This window comes from Phyllobates terribilis, unplaced genomic scaffold (genome assembly GCF_046119375.1).
Source record: "Phyllobates terribilis strain yellow unplaced genomic scaffold, ASM4611937v1 Scaffold_7__3_contigs__length_470593459, whole genome shotgun sequence".
Taxonomy (NCBI): Eukaryota; Metazoa; Chordata; class Amphibia; order Anura; family Dendrobatidae; genus Phyllobates; species Phyllobates terribilis.
In genome coordinates, this window is record NW_027362767.1 from 417,062,944 (window position 1) to 417,090,231 (window position 27,288).

At 42.6% G+C, this 27,288-nt stretch overlaps 1 protein-coding gene across 1 annotated transcript; it reads right to left on the minus strand.

The window, feature by feature from the left end:
• Nucleotides 1-26,811, minus strand: LOC141155577 (uncharacterized). The gene is made up of 6 exons (XM_073642447.1): nt 26,793-26,811; nt 8,734-11,585; nt 7,485-7,606; nt 3,033-3,670; nt 2,848-2,945; nt 1-30 (listed from the first exon to the last, which is right to left on the minus strand). Exons 1-6 carry the CDS (start codon nt 26,809-26,811, stop codon nt 1-3), a joined length of 3,759 nt encoding a protein of 1,252 aa, XP_073498548.1.
• Between the last annotated feature and the right edge of the window lie 477 nt (nt 26,812-27,288).

Here is a 27,288-nt window from a genome sequence, read left to right on the forward strand (position 1 = left end):
TTAGCGCACGCTCGCTCTAGACCAGACTTTCTGGAGTAGAAGACAACAAATTCATTAAGAGGTACATTCCACTTAATGAATTTGGTTGCTCTTTCTGGCTTGCGTCTCCATATGCCATGTTTGAGTAGAAGACTGGAGTAATATTTCTGGCATACAATACAATATCCCTTTTGATGAATTTTAAGAGTGGACATGGCCACGCTCCCATCCTGCCTCGGTTCCTCTCCAGCACTTCCAATTTTGGAGGAGCTGATACAATTGAGAGTGAAATTGCCAAAATTCACCAAATGTTTGTGCAACTCTCCTTTGCACAAAAATTTTCCAACTTTTCAAAGCAGCTTTTATGCCCTCTTGGCTCCTTCCCAGCATCTCCCAAATTTGGCAGAGCTGATTCAAATTGGTGTGAAAACTTCAAAAATCGCAACATTTTTTAACAACTAGGCACTGAACAAAATTTTTGTGACTTTTCAAAGCTTTTATGCCACTTTTTTGGAAAAAAAGCTTTGATGAATTGTCCCTAATGTGCTCTAAAGAACTTCCCTTGGACCACCTTGGCCGTTCATGTTGCTTATACTATAAAATACATCACACAATTTATTTATGCATCATATAACATAATATATAACATCTTTATTCATTTTACATAGCTGCTTTATAAGCACATAAACATAAATATAAAAAATATACAGTATATAAAGAAAAAGTATTCATGGTATCATACAAGCCACACCCTGATTGTCTATGGTGCTGCCAGCAATACCACTACTGACCATCAGAGGCACATTTTAATTAAATCATATTTAATGTAAACAATGTATAATATATATATTCTCCAGTGATCACTTGGATCCACCTTCATGCTGTCTCATTATTCATTTCACCTCCACCACCTGGCCAAGCTCTTTGGATTATAGTTTAATACACTGTTGGCCAGTGTTCTCATATGAAAATGTTTTTGGTGGCTCTCCAAGATGTGGCAACCAACAAAGGTCCCTCTGATCAAACCTTTTCCTCCCAAGTATAATAAGGGGTCTACATCCCTTGATTTTTAGTGAGAGACCAAGAAGCCAAGATGCTATTTAAGAAGCCCCAAACCTGTAACAATGAACTTCTTCTTCTTGAGTCACATCTGGAGCCCCTATCACTAAATTTCAGTCATAGTCATACACCCACCACAGCATGTTACCAAAGTCCAAAACATTGAACAAATAGGCCAATACTGATTTTTCTCTTCAATAGAACATCATTGAAGCTCATTTAAGAATATGGAATGTCCTCCTTGTTAAGCTCTGATGTTGTAGCTTGTTCCACGACTGAGTCTTCTTAAACAGTAGACTGACTGTTTAAAGAGAGGGAAAAAAATCATATTAGTATTGTCCTATGTCTATTATTTTTTCTTTATAGTAAATCTTCAGGCAGCTAAAGATGTGCAAAACATTTGCCTAACAGGTGTACTTATTGGTTATTATTTCATCATTCTTCAGGATGTACAGTCCTTGCCTGATGAGCAGAGAATGGGACATTACTGTTATCAGTCTTGCCTCCTGAGCAAGGGAGGGTACTTTACTTTTATCAGTCCTTGCCTGCTGAGCAGGGGAGGACACTTTACTGTTATCAATCCTTGTCTGCTGAGCAGGGGAGGGTACTTTACTGTTATCAGCCCTTGCCTGCTGAGCAGGGGAGGGCACCTTACTGTTATCAGTCCTTGCCTGCTGAGTAGGGAAGGACACTTTACTGTTATCAATCCTTGTCTGCTGAGCAGGGGAGGGTACTTTACTGTTATCAGCCCTTGCCTGCTGAGCAAGGGAGGACACCTTACTGTTATCAGTCCTTGCCTGCTGAGTAGGGAAGGACACTTTACTGTTATCAGTCCTTGCCTGCTAAGTAGGGAAGGACACTTTACTGTTATCAGTCCTTGCCTGCTGAGTAGGGGAGGACACTTTACTGTTATCAGTCCTTGCCTGCTGAGCAGGGGAGGACACTTTACTATTATCAGTCCTTGCCTGCTGAGTAGGGGAGGACACTTTACTGTAATCAGTCCTTGCCTGCTGAGCAGGGGAAAGCACCTTACTGTTATCAGTCCTTGCCTGCTGAGTAGGGGAGGGCATATTACTATTATCAGTCCTTGCCTGCTGAGTAGGGGAGGGCATTTTACTATTATCACTCCTTGCCTGCTGAGTAGGGGAGGGCATTTTACTATTATCAGTTCTTGTCTGCTGAGCAGGGGAGGGTACTTTACTGTTATCAGCCCTTGCCTGCTGAGCAGGGGAGGGCAACTTACTGTTATCAGTCCTTGCCTGCTGAGTAGGGAAGGACACTTTACTGTTATCAGTCCTTGCCTGCTGAGTAGGGAAGGACACTTTACTGTTATCAGTCCTTGCCTGCTGAGTAGGGGAGGACACTTTACTGTTATCAGTCCTTGCCTGCTGAGCAGGGGAGGACACTTTACTATTATCAGTCCTTGCCTGCTGAGTAGGGGAGGGCACCTTACTGTTATCAGTCCTTGCCTGCTGAGCAGGGGAGGTCACCTTACTGTTATCAGTCCTTGCCTGCTGAGTAGGGGAGGGCATTTTACTATTATCAGTCATTGCCTGCTCAGCAGGGGACTTCACTACTCTGTTCCAATCAAATCTCTTTCAACTTAAGAACCCCTTCCGACCCACTGCATGCAGTTTCACAAACACATAGATAAAAAACAAATACATCCTCTCCTTATCCAACCTACTAGATGCTTTTTGGGTGAAATTATGATCTTTTTGAAGTCTCCTGTTATGGAGATGGGGACTACAGGCTGCTGGAAGGTGAGGAAGACATCTTTAGAATAAATCAGATTGGACATATACTTACCCCACAGATTGTGCTTATGATGGCAACCAATCCAAGGATAACAGCAAGACATATTAGAATGATGCCCCAGTCGGGAATAATGTTGGTCGAGGGAGATGCTGTAAACAGAATAGAAAGAAACATATAATTATACTGTCTCAAAATTTTCACTTTTTTGCTTTAATGTACTATCACAATTCACTTACCAGAAGTTGATCCTGTGGGTGTATTTGAACTGGTGGAAACTTTGGTTGTTGTCGAAGTTCCACTTGTTGGTTGTTGACTGGCACCACTTGAAGATACTACTGTATTGGCAGTTTGTGGTTTCACACTGGTTGCAGTGCTGATAGTGCTGGTACTTGTGCTAACTAGAGGAGTAGTTGTACCAGTTGTAATTGTTGACGTTGGGTTAGATTCAGTCCCCGTTTTGGATGGTGTCACTGTTGATTTACTTGTTATAAGGCTAACAGTAGAGAAAGATGTGGAAGAATTGGAAGCTTCCGGTATAGTTGGTTGACTATTAGCACTCTGGCTGGTAGTTGGAGTGGAGAAGGATGCGGTAGTTGGTTTCACTGATGGAGAAGATGTGTTTAAAGCAGTAGAAAAAGTTGCTGAATCACTGGTCGGAGGTGTATTGCTGCTGGTGGTTGTGGTCACTGTGCTGATAGGGATTAGGCTTGCAGTAGTTGACGTAGTTGAGGAAGCCCCATTGCTAGTATTGGAGGGATTTTGATTGCTATCAGTCATGAGAGTTGTCACAGTGCTGGTAGAAGATGGATTGGTTTCAGTAGGTTTTTGGCTACTCAATGCATCACTAGTAAACCTTGATATACTTGATGTTGAGCTGGTAGAGGTCAAAACAGTTGAATGGGTTACAGTGTTTTTAGAGGCAGATGTTGGCGCAGTATTCGTTGATGTATGAGTTAAGGTAGTTGAAGGTGTAGAAGGATTAATTGTTCCATACATATGAGATGTTGTAGCACTGGTTGAGTTTTCAGTAGATGTCGCAGTAATTATAGTTGTAGATTTTTGAATGTTGTCTGCAGTTGATGAAAATGTCAATGTTTCAGGTGAAGTTGATTTTGTAGTGATCAAGGTAGTCAAAGTAAGTGGAATACTATAAGTATTAGAGCTCTGGGTACTGACAGGTATAGAAGAAGATGTCACAGTACTTTTTGAAGTTGTATTTGTACTGGTTAAAACTGTGGAAGCACCAGAGCTAGTAGACGGGTTTGTTGTGGTTATGATGGTTGCAGTTGTATCATTGGCTGAGTTTGTCAATGGACTGACAGAAGTAGAAGATACTACAGTACTTATGGTTGAAGAGTTCTTAATATTGGATGTTGTAGATGGAGATTTCAATGTCAATGAACTGACAGAAGTAGAAAATACTACAGTACTTATGGTTGAAGAGTTCTTAATATTGGATGTTGTAGATGGAGATATTGCTGTTTGGGGTGAAGTTGTCTTTGCAGTGCTCAACGTAGTTGAAGTAGCTGTAGTAATATTAGTGGTAGGATTCTGGGTACTGATTGGTAAAGAAAAAGATGACACAGTACTTTTTGAACCTGTGTTTGTGCTGGTTTTAGTAGTTGAAGCAGTAAAACTAGAAGAAGGTTTTGTTGTGGAGGTTAGAGAGGTTGTTGCATTGGAAGAGTTTGAGGTTGATCTCACAGAAGTAGAAGATGCTACAATACTTATGGTGGAAGACTTTTTAACATTAGATGTGGTAGATGACACAGTACTTTTTGAAGTTGCATTTGTACTGGTTAAAATTGTGGAAGCAACAGAGCTAGTAAATGGTTTTGTTGTGGTTATGATGGTTGCAGTTGTCTGAGAAGTTGTAGCATTCGCTAGGTTTGTCAATGGACTGACAGAAGTAGAAGATACTACACTAGTTATGGTTGAAGAGTTCTTAATATTGGATGTTGTAGATGGAGACGTTGCTGTTTGGGGTGAAGTTGTCTTTGCAGTGCTCAAAGTAGTTGAAGAAACTGTAGTAATGTTAGTGGTAGGATTCTGGGTACTGACTGGTAAAAAAGAAAATGATACAGTATTTTTTGAACCTGTGCTGATTTCATTTGTTGAAGCAGTAAAACTAGTAGAAGGTTTTGTTATGGAGGGTAGAGAGGTTGTAGCATTGGAAGCGTTTGAGGTTGATCTTACAGAAGTAGAAGACGCTACAGTACTTATGGTGGAAGAATTTTTAACATTGGATGTACTAGGTGGAGATGTTGCGGTGCCAGATGAAGTTGACTTTGTAGTGGCCAAAGTACTTGAAGTACTTGAGGTAGCTAGAGTAGCATTATTATTAGTAGAAGGTTTCACTGTGAGGCTTGGCGTAGTATATGATGTGGCACCGGTTGAGGTTGCCAATGTTCTGGGTGACATAGTAGACAGTATAGTGCTCTTAGATGCAGTAGAAATTGATGTAACGGATGAAGGTATCACAGTACTTGTGAAAAATCCACTATTATTAGTAGTAGGATTCTGGGTACTTATAGAAATTGTAGTAGATACCATGGTATTTTTTGGAGTTATATTTGTACTGGCTATATTACTGGTAACACTAGACTGTTTAGCTGTGGTGATTGAAGAATTTTGGGTGGAGAACAATATGGTGACGCTATTGTTTGATGTTGTACTAGTTGAGGACGGTAAAGACGCTGTGGTACTATTACTCCTTAGGCTTTGGGTGGTGATTCCTGTGGTAGAAATATTGTGTGAAGTTGGACTGGTTGGAAAAGGGGAAGTATTATTAGCACTAGGATTCTTCGTTGTTGGATTGATAGCGGCTACAGAAGCTGTAATATTGGTAGAAGATTTGGTGGTGATGGTTGGAGTTGCACTTTGAGATCTTGTTGTGTTGTTTGAGGTCGTTATTGTACTGAATAAAATTGTAAAGGCTGTAACACCTTTTCTTGTTGAGCTTTGGACACTGGATGCAGTAGGCTTTGAAGTTGGTAAACTTATATTGGTACTGCTTGGAGAAATTGAAGAAACCAATGAATTATTGGTGCTTGGATTCTGGGTACTGATTAGGGTTGAAGAAGAGGTCACTGGTCTGGTGGATGTTGCTGGGGCACTAAAGTATGTAGATGAAGAAAGTCCACTGTTTGTGGTTAAATTGGATACTGCACTTAAGGATAATAACTTGCTGGTTGATGCTTGTGTAGTATCTATTGTGGAAGATGCCATGATACTTATTGGGGATGTATTTGTACTGGCTATAGTACTGGTAATACTAGATGGTTGAGTTGTGCTAATTGAATGATTCTGGGTGGAGAACACTATGGTGGAGCTATTGTTTGATGCTGAACTAGTTGAGGAAGGTAAAGAGACTGAGGTATTATTAGTCCTAGGATTGTGGGTGGTGATTCCAGTGAAGGAAATATTGCTTGAGGTTGCACTGGTTGGAGAAGGTGATGAACCTGAAGTATTATTAGTGTAATGATTTTGTGAAGTGATCCCTATGGTGGAACTGATTGCTGTAGGTGTGTTTATAGTGGCTGCAGAAGATATAATATTGGTAGAAGATTGCGTTGTGATGGTTGGAGTCACACTTTGAGAAGTTGTGTTGTTTGAGGTTGTTATTGTTCTGAATAAAGTAGTAATAACTGACACATTCTTCGTTGACGAGCTTTGAACACTGGATGCAGTTGACGTTGAAGTTGGTAAACTTGTATTAGTACTGCTAGGAGAAATTGAAGAAACAAATGACTTATTGGTGCTTGGATTCTGGGCACTGATTAGGGTTGAAGAAGAGGTCACTGGTCTGGTGGATGTTGCTGGGGTACTAAAGTATGTAGATGAAGAAAGACCACTTTTTGTGGTTGAACTGGATACTGCACTTGAGGACAACAACTTGCTGGTTGATGTTTGTGTGGTACCTAATAATGTAGTTAAAGTGGCAGTACTTAAAGATGTTGGTAATGTTGTTGAAGTCTGGATAGTTGAGTTGTTACTATTTATTGCTGTCGATGGAAGAGAACTGAATGAATTAGTTGATTGGGTTGTGGCTATACTTATTGAAGCAGTGCTGCCTGTAGATGCTCTCTGACCACTAGTCATAGTACTGGACAATATCAATGTGTTTACTGAAGGTTGGAGGCTTGTACTAGAATTTATTGTCACCATGCTGCTGGTAACAGTGGATTGATTACTTGTAAGTTGTTTACTGGTACCACCAATTGTTGTGTTACTGGTAACTGTTGAGTAGCTATCACTGGTTAATGACTGTTGGATGCTGGAGGATTGTTGAGTGCTTGCTACAATGCTGGAAGTACTTGCTGTACTAGTCGCAGATGTGATTACGCTTGTTGAGGATGAAAGGCTACTAATCGTAGTTCCAAATGTACTTTTAGTAGAAGTTGCTGCATTAGAAGTAACAGGTAATTGGCTACTAGTTACAAAACCACTAGTAATTGTTGAGCTGGTTGAGGAAGACTGGCCAGTTGTACCAGGTACTGCACTGGAAAATGACAAAGTGTTGGCTGATGGCAGGCTACTTGTTCCAGTATTAGAAAGTGTAACACTACTTGCAAAATTATTAGTTCCTGTACCCGAAGTAGTTGGACTATTTGTAGATGATGGGTTACTAGTTCCAGAATTAGTTGGTGTGCTGTTAAGTGAAGTTTTGCTACTTGTTGATATGGTACCAGTTGGAGGTTGGCTGTTGGTTAAAGTATTTGTTGTTGATGAAGTTTGGCTCACAACTGATTGGCTGCTGGCACTTGGGCTTGAAGTCTGGATAGTACTTTGATTTACAGTTATAGTATTGCTGTTGAAAGTAGTGGACAGTGTTATGGCACTAGTGGATGGTGGCTTGCTACTGACTGCAGAGGTAGAAGTTACTGCTGAGTTACTTTCTGGTTGACTGTTTGTGAAGGAGGATGCTGTATTGCTTACTTGAGATGACTGTGGAATGGTTCCCAAACTTGAAGTACTGGTTTTAGTAGACCCTAAAGGACTACTTGTCCCTGTAATAGCTGTAGATGATATCCCACTTGTCCCAGGTCCTGCACTGGGAAATGTAAGTGTGTTGGCTGATGGTTGGCTTCTTGTTCCAGTATTTGAAGTTGGAACGTTGCTTGCAATATTAGTAGCTCCTGTATTTACAGCTGCAGTAGTAATGGTAAAAGCAGTGGACGGTATTATTGCACTAGTGGTTGGTGGCTTGCTACTGGCTACCGAGAAAGAAGTTATTGCGGAGTTGCTTGCTGGTTGACTGTTTGTGATGGGGGATATAGTATTGCTTGCTAGAGATGACTGTGGAATGGTTCCCAAACTTGAAGTAAGGATAGCGCTGGTTGCAGTAGACACAAAAGGACTACTTTTCCCTGTAATAGCTGTAGATGAGATCCCACTTGTTCCAGGTACTGCACTGGAAAATGTCAGAGTGTTGGCTGATGTTTGGCTAGTTGTTCCAGTATTTGACGGTAGAACACTGCTTGCAAAGTTTGTAATTCCTGTACCCAAAGTAGATATTGGGTTAATAGTGCCATAATTTGTTGGTGTACTGCTAAGTGAAGTTTTGCTACTTGATGACAACATGGTACCAGTTGGAGGTTGACTGTTGGTTACAGTAGTTGATGTTGATGAAGTTTGGCTCACAACCAGCTGGCTGCTGGCAATTGGGCTTGAAAATTGGCCAGTTGTCCCAGGGACTGCACTAGAAGATGTCAGAGTGTTGGCTGATGGTTGACTACTTGTTTCAGTATTTGAAGGATGAATACTGCTTGCAAAATTAGTAGTTCCTGTACTTGCAGCTGCAGCATTACTGATAAAAGTAGTAGGCAGTGTTATGGCACTTGTGGATGTTGGCTTGCTATTGGCTGCAGAGACAAAAGTTATTGCTGAGTTACTCTCTCTTTGACTGTTTGTAATGGAGGATACAGTATTGCTTACTTGAGAGGACTGGGGAATGGATCCCAAACTTGAAGTAAGGATAGCACTGGTAGGGTTAGACACAAGAGGGCTACTTGTCCCTGTAATAGCTGTAGAAGATACCCCAGTTGAGATAGAGTTAATTGGTGAGCTGTTGGTAATCGTGGTTGAAGAAGTAATGACATTGCCAGAAGATGGCTGGCTAGTATTGGCTGCATTACTGAGTAAAGTTTGGCTACTTACAGAACTAGAAAGTGTCTGTGGTTTGGTTGATGATACTTGACTACTGCTTTCAGTATTTGGAGTTATGGATGATTGCCTTTGAGTTCTAATACTGGAAGAAGGAATTGCACTAATGGTAGATGGCTGACTACTATAGCCACTGGTAGGAGCTGTTGTACTGAATGATGTTTGGCCATTTGTGGAAGCACTAGAGGAAGTTGGTGAGTTGGTTGATGGTGGCTGAATACTGGTTTGAACACCTGACGTTGGTGGTTTGGTAGTTACAGTAGATTGTGCTTGTGTCCCAACACTAGAAGAACTGAAGAAGATATTACTAGAAGATGGCTGGATAATAGATCCACTGGTAGGAGTTGTTGTACTGAATGTTGTTTGTCCACTTGTAGAAGCACTAGAGGGTGTTGGTGAGTTGGTTGTTGGTGGCTGACTACTGGTTTGAACACCTGACGTTAGTGGTTTGGTAGTTACAGTAGATTGTGCTTGTGTCCCAACACTAGAAGAAGTGAAGAAGATATTACTAGAAGATGGCTGGATAATAGATCCACTGGTAGGAGTTGTTGTACTGAATGTTGTTTGTCCACTTGTAGAAGCACTAGAGGGTGTTGGTGAGTTAGTTGTTGGTGGCTGACTACTGGTTTGAACACCTGACGTTGGTTGTCTGGTAACTATAGTAGATTGTACTTGTGTCCCAACACTGGAAGAAGTTAAGAAATTACTAGAAGATGGCTGGATACTAGATCCACTGGTAGGAGTTGTTGTACTGAATGATGTTTGTCCACGTGTGGAAACACTAGAGGGTGTTGGTGAGTTAGGTGTTGGCGGCTGACTACTGGTTTGAACACCTAACGTTGGTGGTTTGGTAGCTATAGTAGATTGTACTTGTGTCCCAACACTGGAAGAAGTGAAGATATTACGAGAAGATGGCTGGATACTAGAACCACTGGTATGAGTTGTTGTACTGAATGATATTTGGCCACTTGTGGAAGCACTAGAGGATGTTTGTGAGTTGGTTGTTGGTTGCTCACTACTGGTTTCAACATTTGACATTGGTGGTCTGCTAGTTACAGCAGTTTGTGCTTGTGTTCTGGCACTGGAAGAATTTAAGATATTACTAGAAGATGGCTGGATACTAGATCCACTGGCAGGAGCTGTTGTACTGAATGAGGGTTGTCCAATTGTGGAAGGACTAGAGGGTGTTAGTGAGTTGGTTGTTGGTGGCTTACTACTGGTTTGAGCACCTGATGTTGGTGGTCTGGTAGTTAGAGTAGATTGTGCTTGTGTCCCAACATTGGAAGAAGTGAAGATATTACTAGACGATGGCTGGATACTAGATTCACTGGCAGGAGCTGTTGTACTGAATGATGTTTGTCCAATTGTGGAAGCACTAGAAGATGTTTGTGAGTTGGTGGTTGGTTGCTGACTACTGGTTTCAACATTTGACGTTGGTGGTTTGGTAGTTACAGTAGATTGTGCTTGTGTTCCAGCACTGGAAAAAGTTAAGAAATTACTAGAAGATGATGGCTGCATACTAGATCCACTGGAAGGGGCTGTTGTACTGAATAATATTTGGGCACTTGTGGAAGCACTAGAGGATGTTTGTGAGTTGGTTGTTGGTGGTAGACTAGTGATTGCTGGGCTCCCAGTTGCACTTGAAGTTGTGGGTTTACTAGAAGATGGTAGCTTACTAGTTTCACTAGTAAAAGCCTCAGTACTGGTTGATGCTTGGCTACTTATAGCAACACTGGAGGAAGATTGTGGGATTGTTGATGATTCTTGGCTACTGCTTTGAGTATTTGGTGTTGATAGATTGTTAGTAAAAGATGATTGCACTTTAGTTCCTGCAGTTGAAGTGACAACGTTACTTGATGATGACTGGCTACTGGTTTCTGCAGTAATACCTGAACTGCTGAATGCAGTCTGAGCACTAGAAGATGTTGGAGTGCTACTTGTTTCTGGACTTAATGGCAAAGTAGATACTGAATTTGAGGAACTGAAGGTACCAGTTGTCAATGTTTGAGTTGTAGGTACAATACTGGATGATGATGATATTGGTATACTACTGGTTTCATGACTGACTGAAGATACAATGCTTGTGGTGGATGGCATTTTTGTACTTGTTTCCCCAGTAGTTGATTGCTGATTTGTGCCAGACGTAGATATCAGCTGGCTAGTTGGTCCAGTATCAATGGTTCCTGCAGTGTTTGATGGTGTAAATGCTGTGCTTTTTGCACCTGTAGTAGGAGTAGTCATACTAAAAGTGACTGATGCGTAAGGGGATGTACTACTCTTTCCAGTAGTGGATGTTGTAGATGTTGTCTCAGTCGGACTTCTGGAAGCACTGGTCAAAGTAGCGGATGTAGTAGATGTAGTCTGAGTGGTACTTGTGGAAGTACTGGTCACAGTAGTGGACGTAGTTGGAGAATTGCTGGTTACAGTTGGTGTAGTTTGGGTTGTAGTGCTGGTTGTGCTGCTTGATATTACCGCTGTGCTCGCTGTTGTAGTACTTGGTGCAGCAGTTGGCTTTGTCAGATTTGTTATCTGTTTTATTAGATTTGCAATAGCTTGAGCAATTGCAGCGATTATATTTTGTAATGTTGAAAGAAATGAATTTGCCTGTGCTTCAACAGGGGGCACTATGAGAGAAAACAAATAAGTAATATTAGTAAGTACTATCTAATCTATAGTGGATGTGCTTGAGTGGCCTGTTAGTTACTAGAGCCAAGTTGTGGTTGCTACCTCTACACTCCCTTTTGTTACAACCCTTGTGTCAACTCTCAACCAGGTCATCATTTTATATGACTTCCCTTGAAAGTCTACAACCTAATCGAGATCGAGTCTTTGTCAGCCTTCTTTGGCACAGTCCATATCTCTTTTTCGCTTTGTGACATACCTTGGCTTCAATCCTTCAGAATTATATCCTGCCCCTAACAGTGTTGTAGGTACTGAGGCACGACTCCAGCATGGTCTTCCAAGGTGCCTTCAGGTGGGAGACATTAACTTATGTGGTTGACATGTGTATTACATGAATTAGAAAACCTCTTTTTATCAAAATGCAATCGTTCCCTTTCTTTCTAGGCTGGGTTTACATCATGTCTTGAACCACGCCTAGCACTTTGTTGATGGCTTCCATCTAAATACCAGAAAGATGGCATTCAGACAGTTTCGATGATTAAACCATTGTCTTCAATAAGGCAGAGTTTAAAATATTAAACTTTAGACTTCATTTGTACCTTTTTTACCGTGTCCATCTTTTTAGCTGGACGCATCAGTGAAGTCTACATCGATAAACGTTCTTGACTGAAAAGATGGAAACCACCAGATAGGAGGTCAAACAGAGATCAAAGTTTCATATTTTAGACTCCATTTCTTTATTGAAAGCAATGACCCTGTTTCATCAAGACCAACATTTTTCATGCCGGTCCTGCTGAGGCGTTGGGGTGGAGTATGAGTTTCCTGAGTCATTAAGAGGGGAATGAAGTGGCGTTCAAAAATCTTCAGGCAGGGAATGGAGTAAAATTTGTAGCGCATCTCCCCATCACGCCCCATTCTGCGTGATAATGGCGTGAAAACGCCAAAAGTCGAAAAAAGTTTTGCGTTTCTCAAAATTGTAACTTTGATGAATTGGGGCCTAAGACTAGAGATGAGCGTTGTTCGACTCGAACTGTTCGCCAATCTCAAATTCGAGCTGCTTTGGGCGGTGTTCGAGTCGTTCGGCGAACACGAACGATTTGAGAAAAATTCGGCTGTTCGAGGTTATGTTCGATAACTGTTCGTGCACCAAAATCATAACTGGATTTTTTCTCAGTAATGATGAAAATTAATGTTAATATGCAGTTTGAGTGTACAGCGGGGCGGGGGGAGGGGCAGGGGATGGATCTCTGCAGGAATAATGAAGATCTCCATTTTTTTTTCTCTTTCCTGCATTTACAGTGGGGAGGTGCAATCTGTCAGCCTATCAGCAGCGCACACACGGAGCGAAGTGCTTTTTTTCAAACAAGCAAGGGCATGTGTCATTGGCAGTGTATGTCATATGTCCTTGCCCTATAAGACCAAGCCATTTTCCCCGTCGCCACCATTTTCTCACTGCTGCAGCTGCGTGTTAGACGGCACCGCTGTTGCTGTGTGCGCTATACCTTGTTAATTTCAAGCCAATTTTCGCACCAATCTACAGATAGCTTGGGAGTAGGGAATAGTTGTGATTGCAGTCCTTTTAAGGACTAGGTTACAGCATTTCCTACGACTTTTATCAGGCAGGTCTGTGCTCTTAAATAGATAGGTTGTGGGAGTAAAGACTAATTGTAATTGCAGTCCTTTTCAGGACTAGGTTACATCAGTTCCTATAAGTTACTGCCAGGCAGGTCTGTGCCAGTGCTGTGCAAGTTTTTTTCACAGCATTTGGCTAAATCTAGCAAAGCTAATCCTTTTTGGCCTATTGCAGAGTGTGTTAGTCAGTGGAGTAGCCTATCTGTGTTGCAAGATATACCACCTGCGTATAGAATACCAATTTTTTTACTGCACCTAGTGAAGTAAAATCTTTTGGGCATAGCATCATTCTATTAGTCCATCTATACTGACCTCCACCAGGTTGCAAATTGAATATAATTTTTTTCTGCATCTAGCTCTGAAAAAATATTTGGGCTTCTAGCAGTGTGTGGGACTTGTTCTATTAGTCCATCTATACTGACCTCCATCAGGTTGCAAATTAAAAATATTTTTTATCTGCATCTACCTCTGAAAAAATATTTGGGCTTCTAGCTGTGTGTGGGACTTGTTCTATTAGTCCATCTATACTGACCTCCATCAGGTTGCAAACTGAATATAATTTTTTTCTGCATCTAGCTCTGAAAAAATATTTGGCCTTCTAGCAGTGTGTGGGACTTTCTCTATTAGTCCATCTATACTGACATCCATCAGGTTGCAAATTAAAAATAATTTTTATCTGCATCTAGCTCTGAAAAAATATTTGGCCTTCTAGCAGTGTGTGGGACTTTCTCTATTAGTCCATCTATACTGACCTCCATCAGATTGCAAACTGAATATATTTTTTTTATGCATCTACCTCTGAAAAAATATTTGGGCTTCTAGCTGTGTGTGGGACTTGTTCTATTAGTCCATCTATACTGACCTCCATCAGGTTGCAAACTGAATATAATTTTTTCTGCATCTACCTCTGAAAAAATATTTGGGCTTCTAGCTGTGTGTGGGACTTGTTCTATTAGTCCATCTATACTGACCTCCATCAGGTTGCAAACTGAATATAATTTTTTTCTGCATCTAGCTCTGAAAAAATATTTGGCCTTCTAGTAGTGTGTGGGACTTGTTCTATTAGTCCACCTATACTGACCTCCATCAGGTTGCAAATTCAAAATAATTTTTTGTCTGCATCTAGCTCTGAAAAAATATTTGGCCTTCTAGCAGTGTGTGGGACTTTCTCTATTAGTCCATCTATACTGACCTCCATCAGGTTGCAAATTGAATATAATTTTTATCTGCATCTACCTCTGAAAAAATATTTGGGCTTCTAGCTGTGTGTGGGACTTGTTCTATTAGTCCATCTATACTGACCTCCATCAGGTTGCAAACTGAATATAATTTTTTTCTGCATCTAGCTCTGAAAAAATATTTGGCCTTCTAGCAGTGTGTGGGACTTTCTCTATTAGTCCATCTATACTGACCTCCATCAGGTTGCAAATTAAAAATAATTTTTATCTGCATCTAGCTCTGAAAAAATATTTGGCCTTCTAGCAGTGTGTGGGACTTTCTCTATTAGTCCATCTATACTGACCTCCATCAGGTTGCAAACTGAATATATTTTTTTTCTGCATCTACCTCTGAAAAAATATTTGGGCTTCTAGCTGTGTGTGGGACTTGTTCTATTAGTCCATCTATACTGACCTCCATCAGGTTGCAAACTGAATACAATTTTTTTTCTGCATCTACCTCTGAAAAAATATTTGGGCTTCTAGCTGTGTGTGGGACTTGTTCTATTAGTCCATCTATACTGACCTCCATCAGGTTGCAAATTGAATATAATTTTTTTCTGCATCTAACCCAGCCAATAGTTTTGGCCTAATACCACAGTTTGGCCACTCAGCTCTGCTCGGTTCCCATCCATTGTTTTTTTGTGCAAACAACTCCAGAGTTGTGAATTAGTTAACCACCAAAATGAGTGGAAAAAGGCCTGCTGCTGGTGGAAAGGGGAATAGGCGTGTTGGGAAGGGGAAAAAAGGTTGTGTCCGTGGGGTAGGTGTTAAAGCAACAGTAACATCTGCAGAAGAAAGACAATCTTCCAGCCAAACTAAAATGTCTACTTCTTTTAGCGGACAATGTGATAAGGTCCCTTTCTTACGGCCACGCCAATCGCTACAAATTCCAGATGAGGCACAAAAACAGCAGGTGGTTCAACAGATATCAAGTGTTCCTTTAAGTGGGCTCTCCTCCACATCAATTTCAACATCACAAATACTCCAGTCCTCAAAGGTGTCACCCCAATCGCACTTGCTTCCTCACAGCTCCCAAATCTCCAGCTGCCCGTCTGAGTATGAGGTAGAACAGATGGTTGAGTCTGCAGAGCTGTTTACTCATACTATAGCCTGGGAATCAGAGGTCGACTCCAGCGCTTCTGTGAATCCAGACGAGGAAATGATCTGCACTGATGCCCAGAATCTTTATGAGTCGGATCCAGGACCAGACGCAGAAGGTTCTGACCATAATGTAAACCCTCATTCCCAAACTGTAACTCATGTTGGTGGAGACAATGAGGAAGACGATGATGAGACTCAAATACCTGATTGGAGCGACAACTTTAGTTTTTTGTCAGGGCAGGAACAAGTTGGCTCTGAGGACGACGAGTGTGATAACGCCCAGCGTGATGATGATGAGATTGGAGATCCCACTTACTGTCAACCCACAGTCAGCCAAGAGATGAGGTCAGCAGAGGCGGTGGAGGAGGATGCTAGTGATGACGAGGTCAGGTTGCGCCTTCCTGGACAGAGACGTAGTACTGGAAGCACGTCAACAACTGCATCCTCAAACACAACTCTGCCTCTGACCACAAGTCGTGGTGGCTCTTCAGGTCGCATGGGTGCTAAGCCTTGCATAGCCTGGGCATTTTTTCAGATCGATAAAGATGACCCAACTCGTGTTATCTGTAACATTTGTCAGCAAAAGCTAAGTAGAGGCCAAAAAATACATAGTTTGAGTACTTCATGCATGAACCGGCACATGGACATGAAGCATAAGTTGCAGTGAGAAGCTCACTGTGCTACAATGGGGCCTAGCCGGCCGGGCCAACCACCGTCTGCCATATCTTGTGCATCCGCGGCCTCTTCATCCTCTGTGACTGGGGGGACAGCAGTCACACCTGTTTTGGGGCGCAGACCTGCCACCTCTTTACCCGCAACAGCCAGCGTGATTGGCAGGTCATCATTTTCTTTGCAGGTGGTAACACCAGCTGGTGTTGAGCGCTGTCCGACATCGATAGCACCACCTTTGGATCAAGGCAACCTAACATGTCCGCCTGCATCTTCCTCACAGACCGGCAGTTTGCCGGGGACACCCTTATCAACCCCGTCTAAGCACAATAGCCAGCCCTCGGTCCCTCAGATGTGGACAAGTAAAAGACCATTTCCTCCTAGCCATGAGAAAGCTAAGAGGTTGAATTTCACCATCTGCAAGCTCTTGGCTACAGAAATGCTGCCTTTCCGCCTGGTGGACACAGAGGATTTTCGAGACCTTATTTCCGTCGCAGTGCCCCAGTACCAGATGCCCAGTCGGCACTACTTCTCAAAGAAAGGTGTGCCTGCGCTCCACCAGCATGTCGCACACAACATCACCGCTTCTTTGAGTAACTGTGTGTGTGAGAGGGTGCATTTCACCACAGACACTTGGACGAGTAGGCATGGACAGGGGCGTTACATGTCGCTGACTGGGCACTGGGTAACTATGGTGACAGCAGGACAAGGGGCTGCTGTCCAAGTCTTGCCGTCCCCACGAGTTGTGAGTCAATCCTCTTTATCTCAAAGTTCCTCCACTGCTTCTGCCTCCTCAACCTCCTCTCGGTCCTCCACCTGCACCCAAAGCCTGTCTGGTCATGCCACAAGCTTTCTAACTGCGCAGAAGGGATCCTGCACACCTCCTTACTATGCTGGCAGTAGGGCTCAACGTCATCAGGCGGTTTTTACTTTGAAATGTCTGGGAAATGTGAGTCACACAGCTGAGGAGTTGTGGTCAGCTCTGGAGAACCAATTTCATGAATGGTTGTCTCCACTGGACCTGAAACCAGGGAAGGCCGTGTGCGACAATGCTGCAAACCTGGGTGCGGCCCTTCGCCGGGGCAATGTCACACACGTGCCTTATATGGCTCACATGTTGAACCTGGTTGTCCAGCAATTTTTAGCCCACTATCCCGGACTAGATGGCCTTCTGCAGAGGGCACGGTCGCTGTGTGCTCACTTCCGCCGTTCGCATACCGCAACTCAGCGACTTACATCTCTACAGAAGTCGTTGGGCCTGCCACTTCACCGGCTAAAATGCATTGTGCCTACCCGGTGGAATTCAACTCTGCACATGTTGCAGCGACTGTGGCAGCACCGACAAGCCCTGGTGCAATACGTTCTGACGTATAGCCTGGGCCAACGAGATCCAGAAGTGGGGCAAATCAAGCTGGAGGAGTGGTCTCAGATCAGGGACCTATGCACCCTTCTGCACAGTTTTGAAATGGCGACAAACATGTTTAGTGCTGACGATGCCATTATCAGCATGAATATTCCGGTGATTTACATGCTGGAGCACATGTTAAACAGAATTCGGAGTCAGGTGGTGGCACAAGAGGAGGTGGAGGAAGTAGAGGAGGAGGAGTTGTATGCGGAAGGGCTAACATCTGCAAGGTCCAGACGGTCGGCAGCACCAAGGCGGCAGGCATGTGAGGGTGGGGGAGATGGTTTTACCAGGGCGCATGGTAGCAGCCAAACTAGTGAGGAAGGTGCAGGAGCCCAGGAAGAAGTGGAGGACGAACTGATGGAAGACTCATCAGATGAGGGAGACCTTGATCACATTTCTGTTGTGCGAGGTTGGGGGGAGAGGACAGAGGAAGGAAGCATGATTGTTACCTCGCCACCAACACAACAGGGACTTGGTGCTCCTGGATGCGCAACACACATGAGTGCCTTCTTGCTGCACTACCTGCAACATGACCCTCGAATTGTGAGAATTAGAAATAATCCTGACTACTGGGTTGCCACACTGTTAGATCCCCGGTACAAAAGTAAATTTGCAGAAATTATTCCTGCCATAGAAAGGGATGCACGCATGCAGGAGTATCAGCAGAGACTGTTGCAGAATCTTACATGTGCTTTTCCACAAAACACCAGTGGTGCACGTAGTGAATCTCACAGTTCCAACTTGCCAACCGTGGGACCGTCGAGTGTTCAGCACTCAAACCGTAACAGAACCACAGTATCTGCTGGTAACATCAATTTTGCGGAATCATTTCACCACTTTTTTAGCCCATCCTTTGCAAGGCAACAGGAGACAAGAAGTCTGACACATAGTCAACGCCTAGAGACGATGGTACAGGAGTATCTCCAAGTAAACATTGAAGCCATGACTGTGTCACTGGACCCTTGCTCTTTTTGGGCTTCCAATCTGGATAAATGGCCGGAGCTAGCCACTTACGCCTTGGAGATCTTGTCATGCCCCACAGCCAGCGTTCTGTCTGAACGTGCGTTCAGCGCTGCTGGTGGTGTGCTGACAGATAAGCGCACGCGGCTCTCCACTGAAAATGTAGACAGACTCACGTTCATAAAGATGAACAAATCATGGATCCAAAATGACTTTTCTACCCCTGTGTCATCCTCGGGAGAGTAAAAGCTTGATGATTGGTTAAAATCACCTCACCAACCGTTTTAAGCTTTCAAATTGTTTATCTGTATCTTGGCTGGAAAATAATTTGGGCTTTGTAGCAGTGTGCAGCACTGATTCCATTAGGCCATCTATAATAAGCTCCACCAAATTTAAAATTACTAATCATGTTTATCTGTATCTTGGCTGGAAAATAATTTGGGCTTTGTAGCAGTGTGCAGCACTGATTCTATTAGGCCATCTATACTAAGCTCCACCAGATTTAAAATGACTAATAATTTTTAGCTGCATCTAGCCCGGAAAATAATTTTGGGGCTCCGAGATGCGCAAGACACATAAGTGCCTTCTTTCTGCACTACCTGCAACATGACCCTCATATTGTCAGAATTCGAAGTAATCCTGACTACTGGGTTGCCACACTCTTAGATCCCCCAAACTTTTCGATCAACCTTTTCATTTTAATAAAGACCAAAAAAATGGTCATTTTTGAAATTATAAGCATTAGCAGGTTATTAGAAACTGAAATCAAACAGTTTTCAACTCAAAACTTTATTCTAGGTGATGTTACATTTTCACATAGGACCCCTTGTTCGAAAGGAGCTTCTGAACTCTCTCGTCCATTGAATTTGTCAGGTTTTGGATGGTTTCTGCTTCAATTGTTTTGCATGAGGACAGAATACCCTCCCAGAGCTGTTGCTTAGATGTGAACTGCCTCCCGCCATCATCCTTTTGATGATGCTCCAGAGGTTCTGAATGGGGTAGAGGTCAGGGGAGCATGGGGGTCACACCATAAGTTTGTCCCCTTTTATGCCCATATCAGCCAGAGATGCAGATGTTTTATGTGCAGCATGAGATGGTGCATTATCATGCATAAAAATGATCTTGCTGTGGAATACACGGTTCTTCTTCTTGAACCATGGCAGGAAGTGCTGTTTGAGAAACTCCACATACATTATGGAGTTCATCTTTACCCCTTCAGGGATCCTAAAGGGGCCGACAATCTCTCTCCCCATGATTCCAGCCCAAAACATTACTCCACCTCCTCCTTGTTGGCGCTGTAGCCGTGTTTGCGTGGGGTGTCCATCAACCAGCCATCCTCCACTCCATCCATCTGGACCATCGAGTGTTGCCCGGCACTCATCCGTGAACAAAACAGTTTTGAAATCAGTCTTCATGTAATGTTTGGCCCACTGGAGCCGTTTCTGCTTGTGTGAAGTGGATAGAGGAGGTCGACAGGATGGCGTATGCACAGCTGCAAACCTCTGAAGGACCCTGCATCTTGTTGTTCGGGGGACGTTGGAGGCACCAGCAGCTTCAAAAACTTGTCTGCTGCTATGACAAGGCTTTTTTGCCTCTGCTCTTTTAACCTGACGTAATTGCCTGTAGGAAAGAGTCCTCAATTTGCCCTTATCAGCACGCACACGTGTGTACTGTGAATCAGCTACATACTTCTTGATTGCCAAGACACTTCATCCTGATCATCGCACAATGTTGATTGTGGTCATGCCTTGACCTAAACACTCCACAATTTGTTGCTTCTCAGCAGCCGACACATCCTTTTTCTTTCCCATTTTGGCAGAAAATGGAGGCTGCTTAATAATGTGGGACAGCCTTCTTAAGTAGTCTTGCCTTTCATTGGACACCTGCCAAACTAATTAGCACAGGTGTCTGCAATTGCTTACAGTGATATAAAGAGCCCTGACTTTTTGCATAATAATTTGGAACACAGTGTACATGTGCTTTTCCACAAAACACCAGTGGTTCACGTAGTGAATCTTACAGTTCTAACTTGCCAACCGTGGTCTGTATGGAGTTGTTCAATAAAGGGCCCAAAATTAAGATAACATAGATGGGAGAGGTCTCTATGAATAGGAATTCCTAAGTATTTGATACCCTGTGAGGGCCAGGCAAAGGGAAAGTTGGACTGGATGGAATCCTGTATGGATTTGGGGAGGGAGACATCGAGGGCCTCAGACTTCGCTGCATTGATTTTAAAATTTGACCATGTAACAAAGTGATCTATTTCAGCCATAACAGCAGGGATGGATATATGTGATTGAGTGATATATACTATTACATCATCAGCAAATAGAGAGCACTTGTACTCGGTGCCTCCAACCTCAATCCACCTAATATTGGGGTTATGGCGAATTGATGAGAGCAGGTGCTCCGTCACTAGGATGTATAAGAGAGGGGACAGAGGACATCCCTGCCTTGTCCCATTGGTGATTGTGGAAGGTGATGAAAATGTTCTGATGCACCCCCTGGGCCTTGGCACACCCGGAGCCGGACCCTTTTTGGTGGATGCTGGTGGTTGTAGTCTTTGTGGCGGCGACCCAGTTCCGTGGCTCAGGGCGGTCAAACCAGTGGCGGAACTATTTATGTGGTTTTCATGTTTAAATGTCCGACTACGCCACCCGTGGATTGCGGTCAGAGTGAACCGCCGCTACAGGGCAGACCACTGAGGCTGGTGTTGTGGGTGCAGCAGAGCGTAGCATAACTCCCCACGGGAGGAGTATAGCCTCAGGGCAGTGTATGCGGAGGATGGGGGTGATGGTGCAGGGCAGCAGCAGTAACGACACGGAGTCAGTGATGCAGTTCAGGGCCTTTACTCACAGTTCTTATTATCCAGACCACGTCTGCAGGTAACGGCTGCCCACGTCGTACTGTGCTCACCAGGTGAGGGGCTCAGACAACTCCCAGATAACTTTGGAGCACTTCACAGGACCCCCTTTGTGTGTCCTTTGTCTGGCCTTTCTTACCAACACTTCTGTCCGGCTGCCTCGGGCCTCCTCTTGGTAAACTTGGCGCCAGTTTCCCTGACCCTATGTGGTGCCTTCCTAGCGGTGTAGCGAGGGGCTGCGCCACATAAAATGTCAGAGCCTCCGGTTTCTAGCTGAGGGTCGTTTCCTGCCTCCACTAGTTCGGGGACCGGTCTCCCCCTTTGGCCTGACCCCTCCACGCAGGTGGATTCGGGCGTGCGGTGGCGACTCGCCCGTCCGCACCCCTGGGATCCCTTCGTTCCTCGTTCCTGGAGCCTTCTCCGCTCCTCTTCCTTCGTTCTCCCTCTTCCAGGCCTGGGCCTCTGTTACTAGGCCCGCCTCCGGAGCAGAGCTCATGCAGAGCCCCTGCTCCCTGTCACTTCTGCTCAGACTTCTCTGCACTGAACTAAGATGGTGCCCACCTTTTATACTCCCTTCTCAATGCACCCAGGAACTGCTTCCTCCCTGCTCCTGCACTACAGGGTTCCCCTTCCTCAGTTTTCCCTCCCCCCACTCCAGCCAGGGACAGAGACTGTCGTGCCCATCTCAGGGGCATATTGGTCGCCCTGCCCCACGGCAATGTGGTGTAATGCATGCAGGTGTCGGGTCCTGATCCACACTCCATCCTTACCTGAGAGTGAGATATCACACCTCTGGGTGAGGTGCAATACCTCTGTAGCAACTGAGCCCTCAGGGTGCTACAGTTCCATTTATCTTCAGCCTAGGTGACATATTGCGATACAGGGCCATGATTTTGGCTATAAAAGGGTCCCCTAGACCCCTACCCCAAGCTTTTTAAGAAAATCATATATGGCGTGCCAGGAGACACTATGGAATGCTTTCTCAGCATCCAACGAGAGTATCTAATTGCAAATTTTTAACTGCATCTAGCCCAGGAAATACTTTGTGCCTAGTAGCAGTGTCTGCTAGTCAGCGGATTATCCCGGCTGTTAAGCAAGCTACACCACCTGTAGTTTGGACACTTAATTTTTTCAAAGGAAATGCTTCGGGACCACGGGATACTCAGTGAAGAGCATCAGGAGGCACCCCAAGGCATAGGGGCTGGGACTGGCAGTAGGATGCCTTGCGGTGGACAGCCGAGCTCGATCCTTATAAAAGCTTTTTAACTGCAGCAGCTTTAGTGGACGCTACTGGAGCTGGAATTACGCGGCTGCTGGCATGAGACTTGCCCTCCAATAGATCTTTGTAAATGGATTTAAAGTGTATTCATTCAAATTAGAGAGACAATTTAAATTAAAAAGCTTAGAGCTGCCTCCACCACAGGGGGGCTCGGTCGACCCACCAGCGGACAGGCACCAGTATTGGGAGAGGGGGGCTGGCCGTCAGGGTTCACCGCGGCTCTGGCACAAACCCGGCGACACGGAGGTGGCACGGGCAGGAGCGGACTGGCCGTGTCGGCTTCTCACTTTTTGGATTTTAGAAGGGCATGACATGCCTATATCTGTGTCTCCCCCTCCTTTTACTCCTCCACCACTTTTCTTTTCGCATGACTATATGTACTTGTCACTTTTCCATGTGTTAGTTGTGTCTTCTGAGCAGTTTGTCAGCTTTTGGACACCTTTGAAGGTGTTTTCTATGTGTTTTTGTTTGCCTGCCATTGGTTTTAACGGTGTTCGAAGGTGTTCGACGAACAGTTCGACGAACAGTTCGGCGAACACACGGGTGTTCGACGAACCGAACCGAACTCGAACACTACGGGGGTGGCTCAACACTACCTAAGACCTTAAAATGTGCCAATGTGGTGGTGATCAGGGACCCTGACATTGTGATAACTCAGTGTTACTTGATATAAGGGTCTACATAAAACATTTGTACCAAAATGGTCATGCAATTTTGCATCACTAATGTCCGATTCTACGAGGGTGTGGTCCCACTGACGACATGGATTCCATATAACTGAATGTAATGGATCCATATGATCCATTTAGTAGCAGATCCTAATGGGATAATGGGATTGTCAGGTTTCCATTTTGTTAGTGGATGGAGTAGAACATTGTATTATGTCATTCTGCACAACAAAAGTAATGGAAACCTGATGGCAGTGTGACCGGAGCTTGAAGTCATGTATCTAGGCCACTGAATGATATTATACAGTCACGTAGATGGAGACCTTAACCAACAACCTAAAGAAAGCTGATAAGCTAGGTAAACAAGGTGGCTAACCAAGGTGAAAGGTAAGCAGGCGTGCCACAGTCACTTACTCAATGTATGGCCTCCGATATTTGCACTATGAGGTCACTGACGCTATCGGATACCCGCGGAATTCTGTTATCCAGAAAACAAGGACATGTTTGCTAATGAAGACTCTAAGTCACATCCTCTTTGTACTTCGCTTTATCACATCTTTTCTGCTGATAGAATCAACCCCCTCACATCATGGAACTTTTTCCTCACCAATATTTTAATCTGGGAAGTATGCGTTGTACCCATAATACATAGATAATAACGGGGGCCAAAGACAAAATGAGTGACAAAATATGCATCATTTTCTTAATTTTCACCTTTTAAACCACTATTTACTAGAATAAAAGTCTCACCCAACCCAACCTCATTGAAAGGACTTGATTAAAGGGGTTATCCACCTTTGAGGATTTTCTTTTTTTTTTACTTAAATACACATATTTAGGGCTAAAAATAATTTTTCATAAAAAATTATGCACAGTTTGCCTTCTATAGCCCCTGTGTTGCACTGTCTATTGCTGGCTACAGAATGCGTTAACTGAGAATCTGTCATTGAGCTCGTTATGATGGTCTGATGGAAGAGTCTTTAACTTTTTTACCTGTCTTTTTTTTAACTGCTATGTGGTGATTTATGACCACAGACCACATCAAAGTTGAATGCGTCAGGAAACAAAATAGCTTGTAAAAGTCAAACAGTGCAATTTTTTTTTAATGAAACCCAATTGCAAAAATGATTTTCAGCCTGAAATACATACATTTAAGTAAAAAAGAAAATTCACCAAATTTGAACAAGTAGGATTTTTCAGACCATCACTATTCAAGGTCTGTACAATAACTTCATGAAGTAAGGGGGCTGTCATTTTAAACAATGTTATGCAACCTGTTATTGTACAGCTATGTACAAACCTTATTATTTTCAGAGTCTGCTGAGAATTCAATTTAATTAAGCACATCGATCTCACTGCTACACCACATAAGAGTGCACTCATAGGTACGGGACCAAATATTGTTATATGAATTGTGCGTGAAATATCAAGAATTGCTACAGAATTTTTTTTCAAAAAGTTCATTGTCTAAAGAAAGCAAATAAAGCATTTAATGTTACAAAAAATAAGGAAAAAATAATTATTAAAGCCACCTAGTATAGCAGAAGTGACAAAACCTGGTCTCCACTGATGGTCATTTCTGAACTACCGGTTAGGAACGTTCACCAAATGATTCATTATGAAGTCTGAAGTCTAAGCAATTATTATTATTATTATTATTATTATTATTATTTTCCTTTTACCTACAAAAATATTATAAAAATAAAACAATTTATATACAAATATAGTGTTGAACACATCATGCAAATGAAATAATAAACTAAAATTGGAAATAATGTAAAATAATTAATAATAGGATACATTTAATTAAGTATATCAATAAAAAAAAAAAATGTAACATAAAACTATCCAATTCTATTCACTATAATACTATTTAATCAAATACAGTAAATAATAAGACGTAAAAAAAAAACACAGTATGATATAAAAAGTATAGTATGAGAAAAAGCATAAAACAATATCAAATAAATACAATTAAAAAATGAAGCAAAATCCCCCCAAAATAGAGATAAGCTTAATGAAAACTGATATAATAAGATTAAATGTGATAGAATAGAATACAATAGAATAGGCAAAAGTGTCATTTTCTTACCGGTCAGTAACAGTACAATCCCCAGGATAATCAGTCGTGTGGTCCCCGCAGTATACATGGTGAATAAATATTACATAAAAGTATTGAGCCAAATTAGAAGACAGCAAAGAAGTCACTTTGGCACAAAAAATAAATATCCAGAAAGGTCCTCCTGGAGGTAAAATGTCCAGAATATATTCTCCCACTCCCTTTATGTGTATAACAGAGAACACACACATATATATATATATATATATATATATATATATATGTACATTAAGACATATAGGAAGCAGGGAGTGCACCAAGGTGTGTGATCAATGACCTCATACGTGACAATCACAAAGTAACGTATGTATTCCTTTGGGTTAGATATCTGGGTGCTAGGTAAGGGTGGAGTTTCTATACATAGACTGGAAGGGTTAAAGTCAATTTGTCATTTTGGAAATGAAAGTAGCAGGAGTAGAGGAAGTGAAGTTTGAGAATTCTTGAAAACCTGGCTCATAAAAAATGTCATAAAGTGTGCAAACTTTCAAAAAATTATTTTGTAGACACGTATAGATGTAGTAGACGATAAAGAAACAAGACAGAAGAAGAATCAACACCTTCGAAATGTGGTGCTGGAGAAGGATGTTATCAATACCACGGATGGCCAGAAGAACAAACAGATCAGTTTTGGAACGAATGAAGCCAGACATGTCACTGGAAGCAAGGATCATCAAGCTACGACTGGACACATCATACGAAGAGAGCAATCACCAGAGAAGGACATCATGGTCAGAAGAAAAGAAGGAACAAGGTGAAGAGGAAGACCAGCAACCTGATGGCTTGATACTATCAAGATAATGGTGGAGAACACCCTGGTTGACTTATCTAGGCTACACAAGATCGATCTTCCCACAGAACGTTCATCCATCAAGTCGTCATTGCTCGAGATCGTGCTGAATGCTGTTAAATAATAAAATAAATAATTTAAAAAAAGATGTAGTAGAGGAGCAGTTCCTCTTTCACTGTTGAATGATGAGGGTGGGGTAGAATGGTAGATCATCAGTGATCGGGGTCAACAGCTTTATGACTTACAGTACATAGATAGATATATTAAAAAATAGGCAACACTCAAGTTTAGCAATGAAAAAAAGTACCTTTATTAGCCCATGTGGCGTGGACATATTTCAGTTATACAAAGTCTTTCTCAAGGCTGTGTAACTGAAACGTTTCCACGCCACATGGGCTATTAAAGGTCCTTTTTTCTTTGCTAAACTGGAGGGTTGCCTATTTTTTATTATATCTATGTACTGTAAGTCATAAAGCTGTTAAGTCCGATCGCTGATGATTTACCATTCTGGTCCACCGCCATCATTCAGCAGTGAAAATGGAACTACGTCTCTACTACATCTAGTTTTTATTATATCTAATTGCAACTGGATAATTTTTTGGGAAGCTTTACACCCTATTTTTTCCTTTGATTCTGTTTTGGTGCTGTTCCATTTGTTTGCTTAGATTGATAAGCAGATAGATATATACATAGATGATAGATAGATATATACAGGTGCATCTCACTAAATTAGAATATCATTCTAATCATCATTCAGCTGAGCTGGCGGAGTACCAGACAGATGACAATCAATCCTACTAGTTGCCCTGGCACACAAGTGCTTCTCACTCAATTAGAATTTCATCAAAAAGTTAATTTATTTTAGTTCTTCAATACAAAAAGTGAAACTCATATATTATATAGAGTCATTAAACACAGAGTGATCTATTTCAAGTGTTTATTTCTGTTAATGTTGATGATTATGGCTTACAGCCAATGAAAACACAAAAGTTATTATCT